General features: G+C 27.6%; 1 protein-coding gene across 3 annotated transcripts in view; it reads left to right on the top strand.

The window, feature by feature from the left end:
* The window catches only part of rols (rolling pebbles), a 182,929-nt gene that overhangs the window by 35,446 nt on the left and 131,181 nt on the right, over nt 1-16,302 (top strand). Inside the window, exons 1-2 of one of the 3 annotated variants that reach the window (XM_065504847.1) lie at nt 4,133-4,265; nt 14,598-16,104. The exons of the other annotated variants lie outside the window; for them this stretch is intronic. Of the exons in view, the coding sequence (XP_065360919.1) occupies nt 16,005-16,104 (100 nt within the window). The 5' untranslated portion in view covers nt 4,133-4,265; nt 14,598-16,004. Of the gene's footprint in view, nt 1-4,132; nt 4,266-14,597; nt 16,105-16,302 lie in introns of those variants that run through there. 3 annotated transcript variants of the gene reach the window in all.

Here is a 16,302-nt window from a genome sequence, read left to right as displayed (position 1 = left end):
CAATAGTATTAATTAGTACGCTATAGTGGGTATAATTTAACTGTATGAATGGTTTGTAATTAGTATTTTCGAATTTGTAAATGGGCCAGTCGGTTGTAGTACTAGGTCCAAAACTTCTGTGATGATTTTAGAAATTTGTTGCCATGCAGCTTAAAATTCAAATTATGCGAACAGACATAGATTTTAATAAGAACTTGATATATAAACATATTGATTGTTGAATTAGTTCCTCTGTTCCTAATTAACATTCTACTAATAAATAGGGCACTGAGAGTTAGGTATTTGGGTTCGGGTATTTTAGAAAATTGATACTTTGATTTTTGCCATCCACATTTAAAGCAAAACTCGATAAGTATTTATTTATAGCATATTAATGTTTTTATTCGTTCTCAAGTTCTCATTGACCAATAAAATATATTCAAAGTTCTGAATAATTCTACATTTTCTAAGCTCGATTTATTGGATTTATGTTTCTGTCCGTGTTCATTTACATAATATTTTAAGGAAATTTTAGATTCTCACGACAATATTTTTTCTCTAAAAAGTATGAATTCTACCAAAAAAATATGCAAACTTATTTGATTGTAACGTGTCCCAAATACCGCCTTTATTTATTTCCATGCTCCATCACAAATAAATTTCGATCGACTTAATAGAGTTGTCATTCAATTAAATTTGATTCCATATGAGGTCCTTTGTCCTGCTTAAAACTAGTTTAGAAGCAAAAAAAAGTTGTAGATTTTAAAATTAATATATGGTCGATCATGATAAGATTAGAGAAATAAAGAGAGTGAAATCATAAATATATATAGAGTTCCTAATAGCCAATATATCCTATTTACTCTTATTTCCGTGTACTGAATAGAGACATACAGAGAATATGGAATATAGCCTCCAATTCCAGGTTTTATGACAAATATACCAGATATATATGACTATAATACTCACCGACGGATCAAGATCACACGAAAAGGTTGTGAATTTTATACTGCCCCTCAGTTTACCAGACCACAGGAGCGTAATTCATACATGTCGCAATTATGGCTGTCAAAGTAGCCCTGGAATAAATTAAGTATCAAGGGATATCGGACAGAGATTTCACATATTTACTGATAACGAAAATACAAACAATTGTCTTAGAATTTTGGATGTCTATGGAGGAAATGAATGGGATCCGGAGGGGTTATTGTGGGAAATCCCATGTTCGACAAATTTCACATTAACATTATCTCACTGCCAAAGAAAGCTGGGAGAAAGAACCCAATTGCTTGGATACCAGAAAAACTAGCCTAATATGAATAGATAATCTGATATCATCTATCTACAACAACTTACAACAACTTATGTAGAAGTTGCAACTACGAAGAAAAATGCCACCAATAAGGAAATAAAATTTCAAATCTGTGAAGGAGATAGCGCTGCATTCATCGATTACCTTATATGAGTTCCTGGACATGGTGACATTGATGAAAACCTTTTCGAAAGCCGCCACAGTAAATTTGAACGGATTAAAACACCTAATTTCACTTATTGTCTACTCACAGATAGCATCTAGGGACATTGATCTCGTTTGCTCACAATAATACAGTATCTGGTCCCATGAAAGAAGTACTCTGTGCTTGTGAATTCGAAAACTCTTAGATGTACCGGTATCTAGTTAGAGGTACCTGAAATTCAGGAGAACATGATTTGTTAAAAATCTGCTATATTTCACTAAGGGATCATTAAGAGGTTCGACAACCTTACAAAATATTTCTGTAGAATTTGTAACTACGAAATGAAAAGAAGGTTAGACTTTATTGCCCGGTATTTGGTGATATACTATTGGGCCTGTGACTTAAAAATGTGGGATTTACAATAGATGGCGTATCTTTTGAACGGGTTTTTTGTTGTTAATAATTTATATGTCATTATAGTGTAAACAACAATGTTTTTTTGCTTCGAATATGCAAAATTTTGTATCAACAAAGCGTCATATGCGGGAAGTTTTGCTTTACTTCTTTGAAAAGAAGATAAAACATGTTTAATTATTAAAAAGTATAAAAAAAGTAAAATTTTGAAGTAATCTGGAAATTTTATAAAAAAATACCACATATTGAAAAACAATTCAAAAGGAAATCTGTTGGAATCTGTGATTATTTGATATTTATAACATCTCTACAAAAATAAAATGAAATATTGATACTTTCAATAAAACAATTAATAAAGAGAAATTTGATATTTTATGTATTTGCTGGATTAATAATTCAAACGAAATTGACTACATAAATCATTGATAAAAGGATTTGAAAAACAAATGTTTAATAAATGAGAATAAAAAATTATTCTAATTTAAATTATAAATAACGTTTCGGAAACTACAATATATATCTAGTTACCTTCCAAGTTTCGGAAACTACAATATATATCTAGTTACCTTCTAATATAGTACAGATTCTGGTCGACTTTTACCCATTTGTAGGTTCTCACTTATTTGTATTAATGTTATTTAGTACACTACATTATTTTGGTATTCAAAATAAGTACCTTAAATAAATACATACATACAGACCTACATTCCAGCAGTTCTACGAGACAGTCCCGAACTAGTGATTTTACCATGACACAACTAGCTACGTGACTAGTTATTTTGACACGTGTATGTCCTAAGCATGACCCCTTAGCGTAAAGACAATTGTCACTTAAGTGTCTCTAAGTAATCTAGAGTGTAGTCACTTTAAACGTTTTGTGAGTAATACGTACAAACTGGTTTTATACAAATTGTGTTGATATAATTCTCATACAGTTTATTTTTATTTTTGCTTAAGTATCCTGATATCCCATGTAACAAAGCATGAAGTCAATAGTCACTTTAGTGTCTCTTAGTAGCCTACAGTGAAGTCACTTTAAACGTTTATTTTGTACTGCACTTTAGAAAGTAGTTATTTTACTCACCAGAAACAATCCATTGGAGAGTTGTCGGAGGAAGGTTTGTTTAGAAGCAATCGTTTATTGGACTGTCTATGAGGTGTTTTTTTAGCTGACTATTTGAGGTCAATTAGCACCCGTAGAATAACTAGTTATGTAGCTGATCAAGTAACCAGTTAGGTAGCTAGTAAAGTAACTGACGCTATGTAACCGGTATGTGAATCAAATGCGTTGACTACTTTGTACCAGCTATCAGACAGCCTCAATGTAATCCAAAAGTGTCATGTACGTGTTAAAATAACTAGTCAAGTAGCTAGTTATGTAACTAGTTGTCACCCTAAATGATGATGGGTAAAATCACTAGTTCGGGACTGTATCCTAGAACTGCTGGGAAGTACCTTAAATAAATACATATATGCAAACATACATATCTACATAAATGTAAAGAAATTACACTTGCGTCACCTTTAGATTTAGTTTCTGACACAGAAAATGTGGTGGTGAGTTTATTTTGCGTTTGCTCTAAGGTTTCCAAAAACAAAATCAACCAGAAAACAATGATAACAACGAAACAAATGAATGAATAAATGATAGATAAGAGGAAATATGGCCAGAAATGCTAACTGACATACTCGTATTAGTGGAAGATTAGGAGACCACAACAACTACCAACTACGAGTACAAACAACTAGTAAATATTTTCAAATATCAAACAATATGTACGCAATAGTGTGTGTATCTCTAAGGTTAAGCCCTTAAGAAAAGAAAACCAAGAAAATCTCGAACAAAAACAACAAACAAACACCCTTGCTTTCCGTCAAATGGTGTGAAATGATATCAAGGAAAATAAATTTCCAATTTTCCATAGATTGATAAGCAAATCTTCTATAATTGTTAAAGAAACCTTAATAGTTTGTTTTTATTTATTTTTTTTTTCTTTTAAAAAAACACACACAGATACTTTAAAACACAGCCATAGCTACAGATACAAAATTTCATTTAACAGATACACGTTGTGGATTTCATTTTAAAATGCTCTTTAATTGTGGAACATTTTTAAGAGAGTTTTGTTATGCTCTTTAATTTTTTTATACTCTTTAGTTGGAATATCTCAAAACATGAAAAGCCGAAGAAACACTTGTTGGATTTTTTTTTTGTTGTATTCTTGTATTTAGTTTGTTTTGAAGTTGAACACAAATTTTGAACGTATCTTGTCAGTACGAATCAAATAGTTTAAGCTTGAACAACGTGTTAACGGTGAAATGCGTGTTAAACGTGCAAAATTTTTAACAATAACGTGTTAAAAACTCGTAGATTTTTTTTTACCTAAAGTATCTAAAAGATACTCCAAGTGTGAAGTATGTAGTGGCATAAATTTTTAAATAAAACAAAAAATTAAAGAATTATTAATATGAGTATTTTAAAAATACATACATAATTATAAATTGAATGATCTTGTTCAAGTATCCGAGAGATACTTTTTGGAATAAATTTGTAACCATTTGTTAACATTTAGTGCAAATAAACTTATGTAGAAGTGCTAATAAGTGATTTAAATAAAGAAATTTAGTTTTTTTATAAATTTTGAGGAAAAAAAATAGTTTTAATCAAGTGTGTAAAAGTTTAAATAAAGTGTGTTAAAAAATCTTTATAAATAAACAAATTTGTTTATTAATTAATTTAAGCAAATAACAAAAATTTAAAATTTTTATTAAACCTGAAAGAGTTAAGGCCAAACTGAAATTTTCAAAATATAAAAATAAAAATAAATATTGAGTGCAAATAAAACAGATTAAATTTAAAAACATAAATATAGTAATATTTGACAAACAAATATCTTGTGGATTAACAAACTACAGTTTAAAATAAATTATCTGATGGATTAGTAACAGTTATGTATCTTTAAGATACATTTAAAATACAAAATTTGTGTCTAATGCTTTTGAAATTTGAGACAACATTAAAAATAAATTGAATTGTGAATTTAAACACGAATTTAATGGTTTAGTAAAAATCCATAAAAAAGTATCTGTTAGATACATTTCATTTAAGAAAACAATCAGTAATTTAGTGTCAAAAATCATTATTTCTAATAAATCAAAACCAAATTTAAACACACAAAATTTTTCTAAATGGATTAGCTGATATTCGTATAAACGTTAACGTAAGCTGTGCATAAATTTCACCACTTTACTTTTGGCATAATTTTAAAAATATTTTACAACGTCTCAGAATAATACCTGGGGCTTTAGATTGTTGATTTTTTAACTTGTTAGTTTATTCTAAAAAAATAGTTTATTAAAAAAACTAAGTTGTGCTTAAAATTTGGGGAATTAAAGCAACGGCCTTAATGTTTGTAAATTCGCTTTATGTTTCGAAATTCAAATTAAGGTGGACAATATTATATGGATTTGTAGCCTGTGAATTTAAAAATCATGTTTAGAAAACACTTGTATAAGTATTTTTAGACTTACTGTGGGATCTAGCTATTAAAACTTGGAATATAACTAAATTTTCTATACAACAGACAAATTCTATAAAAATAAGCATTAAATGTAGTATTATGGATCTATTTCATAGTTCAAATTAATATATCTTTGTCGTCATAATAAAATATCATAATAAAGAAAGTTTTATAAAATAATTAATTGGACTTTTGACAAAACAATTTAAGTGTAATTTTAAACCTTTTCAGGAGAGAGCAAAAACTATTCAATTGATCGATAATTATTTTATTATTTGTCCTTAATAAATTTCGAAGGCTTTGTATATTTCTTTGAGACAAATAATAAAGTTCTTCCAGATCAAATAATAAAATAATTAACGACCAATTCAACAGTTTTTGCGCTCTCCTAAACATTTTTAAAATTACATTTAAGTGGTTTTGTCAAAAGTCCAAAGATATAATTGTATGTATAATTTTGACTATATTTTTATTAATTTAATTTTTAATAGAACAAGGATGATGAAAATTACACTAAACTGAACTGTTTTTATCTATTAAAACCCCTGAAAAACTAAAGCCTTTGTTATCGCCTAAAATATTTTTTATAGGCTAGAGATAACCTATTTTTTGTAAATTTTTAGCATCCCCTTAGCAAACTATTCGCAAAAAGTTTACCTGTTGCAAGTTATTGCATCAAAAACCTTCATTCTCGAAAGTGCAAGAGATCGATTTAGATTTGTTTACTATTAAAAATATTTTTTATTTTAAAAATTCTCTACAGTCAAAGGTTCGATAGAATTAATTCTAAATTCTATTTTCGAAACCCAAAAAAATTGTTTCTCTTAAACATTGCGTTAATAAATTCATTGTGAAATAATTCATAGGCTTAATTCTTCTGTACTTTAAATGTATTGAATTCATTCCTTTGAGAATTCATTCATTAAAGAATTAATTCCTTATTGAATCATTCAAATCTATTACCAAAAGGCTTAAATTTTTTTCAATTCATTTTGTAAGTGATTATAAGAAAAAACAGAACTGAATACAGAAATAAGAATTAATTCAATCTGTATTAGATTTGAATTAACAAAAAGATTGAACGAATTTCGTTTTGAATTCCGTATTGAACGATGAATGAATTCTATTTAAATAAAAGCCGTTGAATGAAGCTAAAGAATTAGGTTAATTAAGATTTTAGAGAATTAAACTTAAATTGAATTAAACATCCGTTAGTCGCAACTGATCTGGTTGATACAGGCAAACATTTTTTTATTGTAAATTGTTTTAAACACCCTAAATTATATGCTATTTTTTTATGAAATAATATTTTTATTGCAATTTTGTTTGTATTACTCTTTTAAATACATTGCATTTAATATTGTTTTTATGTTTTCGAAATAAAAAGTGAAGAGTTTATTTCAAACGCGCCTTTTTTATTGATATCAATTTAATACATTGCGACTAGTCTCGATTGAAAATGATTGCGACTAACGGAGGGTTAATTTAAAGGCAAAGGCCTCTATATTTTTTGTAAATTAAATTTGCGTTAAATAAATATTAATAATAATAATAATAATGAATTAATTAATTTGAAGCTCTCTCCATAATTACATTTCGAAAAATGATCGAGAATTATTCGGTATTTTAAAAATTGTCGATATTGTTTGCCAGTTTCGTAAATTTCTAATGTTAATATGATATATGACTTAAAAATGCGGTTTTTTTTAAATTTTTAGCTTTTATTTTGAAACATTTGCACAATATAAATTTATTCAAAGTATTGGCCAATGTTAATTAATACTTTTCCCATCTTTCTGGCAAACATATGGATTCCGAGCCAAAAGATCTGCTCATCTTTTGGCCAATAACGAATCAAGCAAATATCGGATACTATGTTCCAAAGTGAAGCTTATCTCAGAGAGAGCGTTCTGATTTGATCGAAACAAATATTAGTTGGAAGCGAGTGAGGCAAAACATCTCAACCACTTCATTCTAAATACATACCAGCAGTTCAATATTTTTGGGTTAATACAATATCTAAATATGTTCGGATAATAATGTTATGAAGATGATTTCTTGAAGAACCATGCCCTTAAAATGAGGCGTATATGAAAAATAATTATATTTATGATTTTTCCATTATTCTATCATTTAAATTGAAATCTGCAGGATGAGATTTTGTTATGGTATACTTCCAGAAATTTACTCCATGGTTTGCAACCTTTAAAAGATTCATAAATATTATAAAATCTCATTTATTTGGGACCCAAGCTATATCTTGTGCAAATCATGAGTTTATATCTTTTAAAACAAAGGAACTACGAATTAATTAATTAATTAATTCTGAATAAATTTGTTCCATATTTGGAAACAAAAATATGAGTGAACATTTTATGTACTTCTCGCCTAGTCTCATGCTATCGAAAATATCAATTAAAGATCTGTTTTACCTTTTATTAGAGTAAGGTGTTAGCTATTAATGGAAATATATTTCGCAATATATTTAATTATTGTATTTATTTATAATAGAATATTTATTTATACTATATTAGCTTTCTTGCAAGATATAAATCACAAAAATCATTTAAAATTGTTCATGTTATTTCAAATTCCCTGCAACTTTGTGTGTCTCAGACCGCAATCGATCGCTTAAATGACAAATACCGCAAAATATTTTGTGAAATTTGTTAATACATAGATTCATAAATAATTGGGACAAATGTTTTCAATTTCGTACCAAAGAATACCAAGTAGTCCGAGTCTCTATTTTTTAAAATTACTCTCTCACATATACGGGTACGGTGTGAATTCAACACCTTTGTGAGAGAATTAAACACTTCAAAATACTAGAAATTTTAACTTTGATTTTCCGACTAAATATATACCGAACCTCTTTATTACACTTCTACACAATATTTGGCGAATTTTTTAAGTACTTAGCAGGACACTATTATTTCCGAAACACGTTGAATTTGCACAAATTAAAAAATGTATTTTTTATTAATTTTTGACACACTATTTTATTTATGATAGAATTTAATTTATAGAACAGAGTTTCAATTTTTGGTATTGAAAATGGAAAATTCAAATAAGTTAAAATTTAAAATTTTTTATGGAACTCTCTCTGTGTATCTGGTGAAAATTAAAAAGTTGAAAGCTTTTTAAAAATATTTCTTATGGTACGAAAAAACCAATAGTTCTATTTTAAAATAATGTCGACTTTAACAAAAATCAACTTTAAAATTTCTTTTGTAGTTAGGCTGATTAATTTTTTTTCAGCAAAATCCCCTCATAAATAACTAAGATATAGGCAAAATCCACGCCTATCTGGATTTTTTACCCAAAACTTATACACAAAGCTTTTGAAAGCTCCAATATATCAAATAGAAGTAAAACACCTCAAATCTCTCAGCAATACTTTCTAAATTGTCTCTGTTGAAACCAGGTTTCCAGTTTTTAATGAAATTGTTCATATCGTACTCAAATTTCAGCTCTAATATTGTCTAATAATAAATTTATTGGCGTATATCTCGGATATTAAGTTCTGCACAAAGACAATGGGCATATATATCAATTCAAAGGACTTTCTAACGAAGTAATTAACCTAGAGAAGGTATAAAGTTTTAATTTAACATATAATATGACTCTAAATCTGGAGATATTACACAATTTTTGACAAATGCGCATATTTATTAGCTTTTACAAAAATTGGTTTCATTAAAAAAATATTTTTTTTCAAATTTTTTTTCTAGTAAAGTGAATAAGTATCGGCACATCTTTTGAGAAGACTCATCAAGTTTTTCCATCCAGCTTATGTTCCCGCCAACAATTGTATCTATTTAATTTATTTAGCTTGAAGTATTTCACAGCTACATTTTCTTATCTACAACAAACTATCTATCCTCTAATACATTTGAACAAAAGCACATACTTAATTCTCAAGCTGTTGGTTGCATACAAAACAAATTATAATAAATTAACTCTTCATTTTTTGTAATGATTTATATTTATTTACTAAAATCTATGAGAGATACATATCTTTAGAATTTTATAGAAACAAGTTTGTGTTTGCTGAAAATGCAAATTATTTGCATTGAACTCGAGTTTTTATCTAATTTTAGCATTAATTTATTGCATAAAATTTCAATTAAATTTCCATAATTTGTTTTTTATTTGATCAAATTCAAGATTCGTTTTATTGTAATTTTATGCATTAAAACAAATGCTAAGTGCGCATATTTGAATTTTACTGTAATTTTTTGCAAATTAAAAGTTGTAATTTTCAATAATGATTTTTCTGAGGCATTTATAAATTATAATTAATTGAGTTAATTTTTTGGAATTATTGAATTATAATGCAGTTTGAATTGGGGGATAGTTAAAAATTGTCACTGAAAACCGTTTGGATTTCAAGTAGTTGTCATGATCATGCCTTACCTCGTCCTTAGGAAAATCAAAGGTATTTTAAGGGTTTATGAAGGCTTTGGTATTACCCAAGTCAAAACCCCTTTTTTACATTATTTCAAATTTTAAAATTCCAACACAACTCTTTTTCATGTAAAGAAATAAATGAATGAAACTATAAAACAAAAATTTCATTCATTCTTTTAGATTTTCAAAAAACCCACAGCACAGATACCCCTTAATCTAAGTGCAAAATCTTTAAAATCACGCTTTTTTAATGATAAAACCCGGAACGTGCTTAGAAAAAATTGTTTGAATTAAATTTCCCTCATTAAACAAGACAGCAGCAGCAACCAAACAAAAAACTATTTAAAACACATAAAGTAGACAAAATAATTGTGTAAAAATTCATAATTTTAATACTTTATGAAAGTTTTAATAGTTAATAAAGAAAATAATAAAATATAATTATTAAATATTATACAAACACCAAGTGATCAGTGATCGCAGAGTAAGACTTTCTACTACTGTTGAGCTACACTAGTACGTATTTATACAATTTATACTCGCAATGAATTAATGAACATGTCTTTTAAGATTCTTATCTGTCAAATAGAAGAAAAAAAATCGAAAAAAACACCAACTAAAGAATCGAAGTGTTTGTATTTGAAGTTGTGTCTCCATTTACACAGAAAAATAACTATAAAAAAGAATATTTATAAATAATAAACAATAATAATAATAAAAAAAAAATATTAAAAAAAAGAGAAATAGAAAAAAAGTTATGACAACTGATAAGCCGGTAAACAAGTAAATAGAGGGCGAGAGTAATTGTCTGAAATGGTGAAGAGGTTGCTTTGAAACTTTTAATTGAATTTCATGAGTGTTTTCAGACATGCAGACATATTTTTCAATTAAACCAAATAAATAGAAGAAAATTCAAAAGCAATAATAATAATAATAATAATGAAAATAAATATACTGCTTGCTGCCTGCTATGGTAAATCAATTTTTATTTTAATTTCAAATAATTAACAATGGACGCTTTGTTGACATTCAATTGAAATTTGTTTATCATTAGATGTCAGCGCGAGAGTACAATGGTGATGATGGAGGTTTGTTACAATTATCTATTTGAGGTGACGATGCTGTAATCAGCCAGCAAGCTTTCTTAGGGGAGAATATACCCATATAAAATGATTTTCAATTGGATTTCACAAATAAATATTTACAGTTTTCATTCAAAAGAAAATCGCTATTGTATTTCCAATGATATCCGATTGGAAATTTTAAGTCACTTCTGACTTTATCACCAACTCTCATTCACATAATTCTATTACATGCCTCAGTATTGCTCAATACAATAAAATTACTAATGTGACATGTTCTGTTTGTGCAGAACAGAACAGAACTGGACGATGGTGTGCTGGACTATCAATCTGAGGGTTGCGGGTTCGATTCCCGCCAGAGACTCTAAGTGTATCTGCAGACAAGCAGAACGCTTCGCAGTTTGTGTTTTTATACCCTACACCTTCGTGAGAAGTGTATATATAAGTTTGTCATTCCGTTTGTAATTTCTACATTTTTCATTTCCGACCCTATAAAGTATATATATTCTGGAGCCTTATAGATAGCGGAGTCGATTAAGGCATGTCCGTCTGTCTGTTGAAATCAATTTTCTGACGACCCCAGATATCTTCGAGATCCTAATCTTCAATAATTCTGTCAGACATGCTTTCGAGAAGTTTCCTATTTAAAATCAGCAAAGTCGGTCCACAAATGGCTGAGATATGAGGAAAAAACCAGGACAACCTCGATTTTTTACCTATATCTGGATTACTAAGTCATTAATATAGACAATATGGATATCTAATGATAGATATTTCAAAGACCTCTGCAATGACGTATATAAAAACATAGTAAGTTGGACCTACAATGGGTCAAAATCGGAAAAAATAGTTTTTAACCCGATTTTTTTTTCACAAAAAGTTTTTTTTCGCTAAATATTAAAAAAACCAAAAAAACAATTCGAAAATTTTTTTTTTCCAAAAAATGAAAAAAGTGCAAAAAAAAATAATTTTGTTTACTAAAAATATTTAAAATTTTTATTTTGAAGTATAATTTGGTGAAGCGTACATAAGATTCGGCACGGTCGAATATAGTTCTCTTACTTGTTTTTTTTCAGTTTGTAAAAAGCACTGAAAAGTTCGACGAATAAACTGCTAATTTTATCGGACTGGCGTTTGACCAATTGTTTGAGAAATGCAGTAGCAGTCATACAATTTATATGTAGTGAATTTTCGATTGAAATATTATATTATTGTTTTCAAAATTACCCATCATTAGATTAAAAAGACTTCATGCACCAATTTTTAGGTGGGGAGAAAAAAATTCAGTTCTTTTAATATTAATTCTTCTTTATCAACTGACTTTCTATATCTGGAACGAAAAAAACAATATGTATCTATAACACAGGTCAACAGCAAAAAAAGACTTCACTAACCACATTATAGATTTGATGCATCATGGTTATCTAAGTACAAAAATAGTAAAATTTTTGAATTCTATGGCTAGATTGTTTTAAAAAAATGTTTTTTCTAAAATTGTGAATTTTTTTAGATGTTTCTGCACATAATTTATGATAACTCAAAAAGGGTTAGTCCGAGATTATTGAAGTAAACTTAGAAGAGTTCAAATTAACATAACCTTTAATCTGTTTATATATTGCGTTTTAATCGGCTCAGTAGTTTCGGAGTTATAATAACAAATCGAAGCAAAAAATATATTTTTTATGTAAAAATAGATTTCGAAAAATCGAAAACGGCAGAACTTGTTTAGGTTTATTACTTTGTCGCAAAGCCGAATATAATAGCAACAAAATGAGATATCGAAGATAAAAATCATAGGATTATTTTCGAATTTATTGACAATTAAATGAATTCGCTCATTTTCACAAAATTGAACTTTTTTGTTTGATATATGTACATAAAATTCAGTAGTTAATGTTCTTCTTTCGATTGATTGAATATTGAAAACATTTTCCCCATGCTACGTACAAATTTTCACATAAATGTATATTGCGTTTTAATCCGCTCAGTAGTTTCGGAGTTATAATAACAAATTGAAGCCAAAAATTAATTTTTTATATGAAAATATCAAGATTTTTTGTTTTAAAAAAATCATGAAAAATCGAAAACGGCAGAAATTGTTTAGATTTATTGCTTTACCGCAAAGCCATGTAATAGGAACAAAATGAGATATCGATCATAAAAATCGGTGAATTATTTTCAAATTTATTTACAATTAAGTGAATTCGCTCATATATTTTTCATAAATATAATTTTTGCTTCAATTTGTTATTATAACTCCAAAACTACTGAGCCGATTTAAACGCAATATATGTATATGTGAAAATTTGTACATAGCTTGGGGAATATGTTTTAAAAATTGAATCAATCAAAAGAAGAACATTAACTACTCAATTTTATGTATATCAAACAAAAAACTAAAATTTAGTGAAAATGAGCGAATTCACTTAATTGTGAATAAATTCGAAAATAATTAATCGATTTTTATCTTCGATATCTCATATTTTTGCTACTATATGTGGGTTTGCGATAAAGTAATAAACTTGAAAAATTTCTGCCGTTTTCGATTTTTCACGATTTTTTTAAAACAAAAAAATTTGCTATTTTCAGGTAAAAAATATATTTTTTGCTTCAATTTGTTTTATAACTCCGAAACTACTAAGCCGATTAAAAAGCAATATATAAACGGATTAAGGCTATGTAAATACAAACTATTCTAAGTTTATTAAATAATGTCGGTCGAACCCTTTTTGCGTTATTATAAATTATGTGGAGAAACATCTAAGAAAAATTCTAAATTTTAGAAAATAAAAATTTTAAAAAAGAAATTCTCCATAGAATTTAAAATTTGGTCCGTATTTATACTACTGGAACTACAATACTTCAAAATTATGTAGTGGTTTAAAAAGTCTCTAAAATGTTCTAGATTTTGTTGCGCTGTGTAATCGACTTATTTGATTGATAACAAATCTGTTTGTCGCAACGAATTTGTTTTCTCTATGCAAGCAAATGACTTGTGTTTTGAAAATTTTTACAAGTACCGAAAAATCGTATATTTTAAAACCAGTTTTAGCTTGAATCTCGGACATTTTTGATCGATTTGGATTATTTTTTCAACTCAACCAATTTAAAAAGTATTCCTTTGCTAAGCCTTTTTTTTTGAGTAATCGAGGTAGTCTTGGGTATTTGCTTATATATTTGTAATTAATAATCTGATTTTGTTGATTTTCAATACAAAAGTTTTAATGACTATATCTGATATATTGATACCATATGTGGGTCCATAGATTATCTGGAGGTTTCGGAAACCCTTTTCCAATTAATATACGGACAGACGCACATTGAGTAAAATATATTTAAAATAATTACTGTCTCCCCATTTATATTGATTTACATGTGTTTTGTTGTTGTAAGACTGAGGTTTTTGACAACAAACTTAGGTTTTTGTCTCTCAGTTATGCTTCTATGTATATTTCATTCTATGGTCTCGTCTCTATATTTAATTCTCTACGTTTAAAATGTTTTATAATCACATTAAAGTCATTAGTTAAGTAAACGTTTACGGTTATGGTTACGTTCCATCAGATAATCCGAACTTAAAGCGTAAAATGATAATACAAAACCGGTAACTCAATTAAATTTTATGAATTATTGAAAATTAAATTAAAAATGTTAACAAATGGTTTAGAATAAATAAATATTTCCATTTTTTTGCATGTCATTTTATATGATTTTTATTGATTTTCTTATAGTACGAAATACATCTAGTACATCTATCTACCTATCCACAATATACATATTTATAATTTTTGATTAAGAATAATAACGATTTATCTTTTGATCAATAAAGTAAAAAAAGAAACTTAATGTATAGTAACAATTCTAAGAAATTTGTAAATAATAACAATCATAAAATTAAAACGAATAAATAAGTAAAAAAAAAGAGTGGAAAAAAAGTAAATTAAATAAAACAAAAGAAACCGGTAAATATGTATCTACAATTACCCAATATGGTGTTAAGAAAATCAAGATGAACAAAAACATCAACAACAACAAAAGTAATAACGATCAAGAAATAAGAAAAAAAAACATACAAATAAATTAAATTTCCTTTAAAGAGTAACAAGAATTTAATGATTTTCAAATTGCTTGTTAAAACGTGGAAAAAAACGTAAGAAATAACAAAAAAAAAATAAAGAAAACAACCAGCAAGTAGCCATGGTAAACACACAAACTAAATGCAGCCACCGCTAAAAAAGATACAGATACAGCAGCATCAAACTAAAGCCAACAGCAACAAAACAAACATGACAATTGTCAACAGCAACAAATGTAATGACACCAACAACAGAGGCAATGATCTCTTAACAGCCAACAACAAAATGTAACAATTCAGTTAAATCTAAAAAACCAACAACAACAACAACAAAAGTAAATGATTCACATTTTTTTATTTTTGTAAATAAGAGAGAAAGAAACAAATTAAAACGAAATGAAAAAAATCCTTTTTAAAAAAGCCGCCTTTACAGAAAAACAACAAATAAGAAAAAAAGTGTTAAATTAAAAAATAAATAAAGTTTGTAAACTTAAGAAAAAAATACATATATAAATAAATATTTAACAAAAAATATAACAAAAAAATAAATAAAGAAGAGAAGAGAATTCCTCACATAAAACAAAAGATTACAAAACCATTAAAAAACCACACGAAACAAAACACGGCTAAAATAAAATTTTAAAAAAAGTAACATATTCAAGTTCAAAGTACGAAATAAAATTCAGTTTTTAAGTGTTTTTTTGTTTTGTTTTCGCACTTTTTATATTAAACCCTCGATTTAACTTGAAACAAACAACGAAACATCTTTCCGATCAGCGTTATTATCATCATCATCATTATCCAGCCAACCAGTGGCTGTTCCTTTTTGTTCATTTTCTCGTCTTTGGTTAACCACCAGTTGCTACATGGATCTTTGGCGTTTAAAACAAAACTTCAACTACCTTAACAATTTTATTGGATTTTATTTTTTTAACAACATCTTCAGCGGCAGCATCTTTGCAAACATTCACCAGTGTCTTCTCCCTAATAGAATTATCGCCTCGATTTGCAATAAAAATTTTCATCAGCCGTGGAGCATTGAAATATTTGAACGTGCCTTATTATGTCCACAGCAAAGGATAAAATAAATTTTCAAAATACTTGGAGTTGTAATAAAACAACTGGTCGCCGTTCTGGAAGTGGGTATAGCTGCAGTTTTTTAGGTAACATTCCTCATGGTGTCATTTATTTTTATAATTTTATAGTTTTTGTTATAATTATTTGGTGTCGGGCTTTAACATAAATACACTTTACATAAGAATAGGAAACTATCAAATTCCAAATTATGTTTCTGATCTGGAAATAACTCCCGATTTTTTAATTTATTTTATTAAATGTCTGAATATTGTCAATATCGATAA

This window comes from Calliphora vicina, chromosome 3 (genome assembly GCF_958450345.1).
Source record: "Calliphora vicina chromosome 3, idCalVici1.1, whole genome shotgun sequence".
Taxonomy (NCBI): Eukaryota; Metazoa; Arthropoda; class Insecta; order Diptera; family Calliphoridae; genus Calliphora; species Calliphora vicina.
This window is presented reverse-complemented; position numbering and strand designations above follow the sequence as displayed.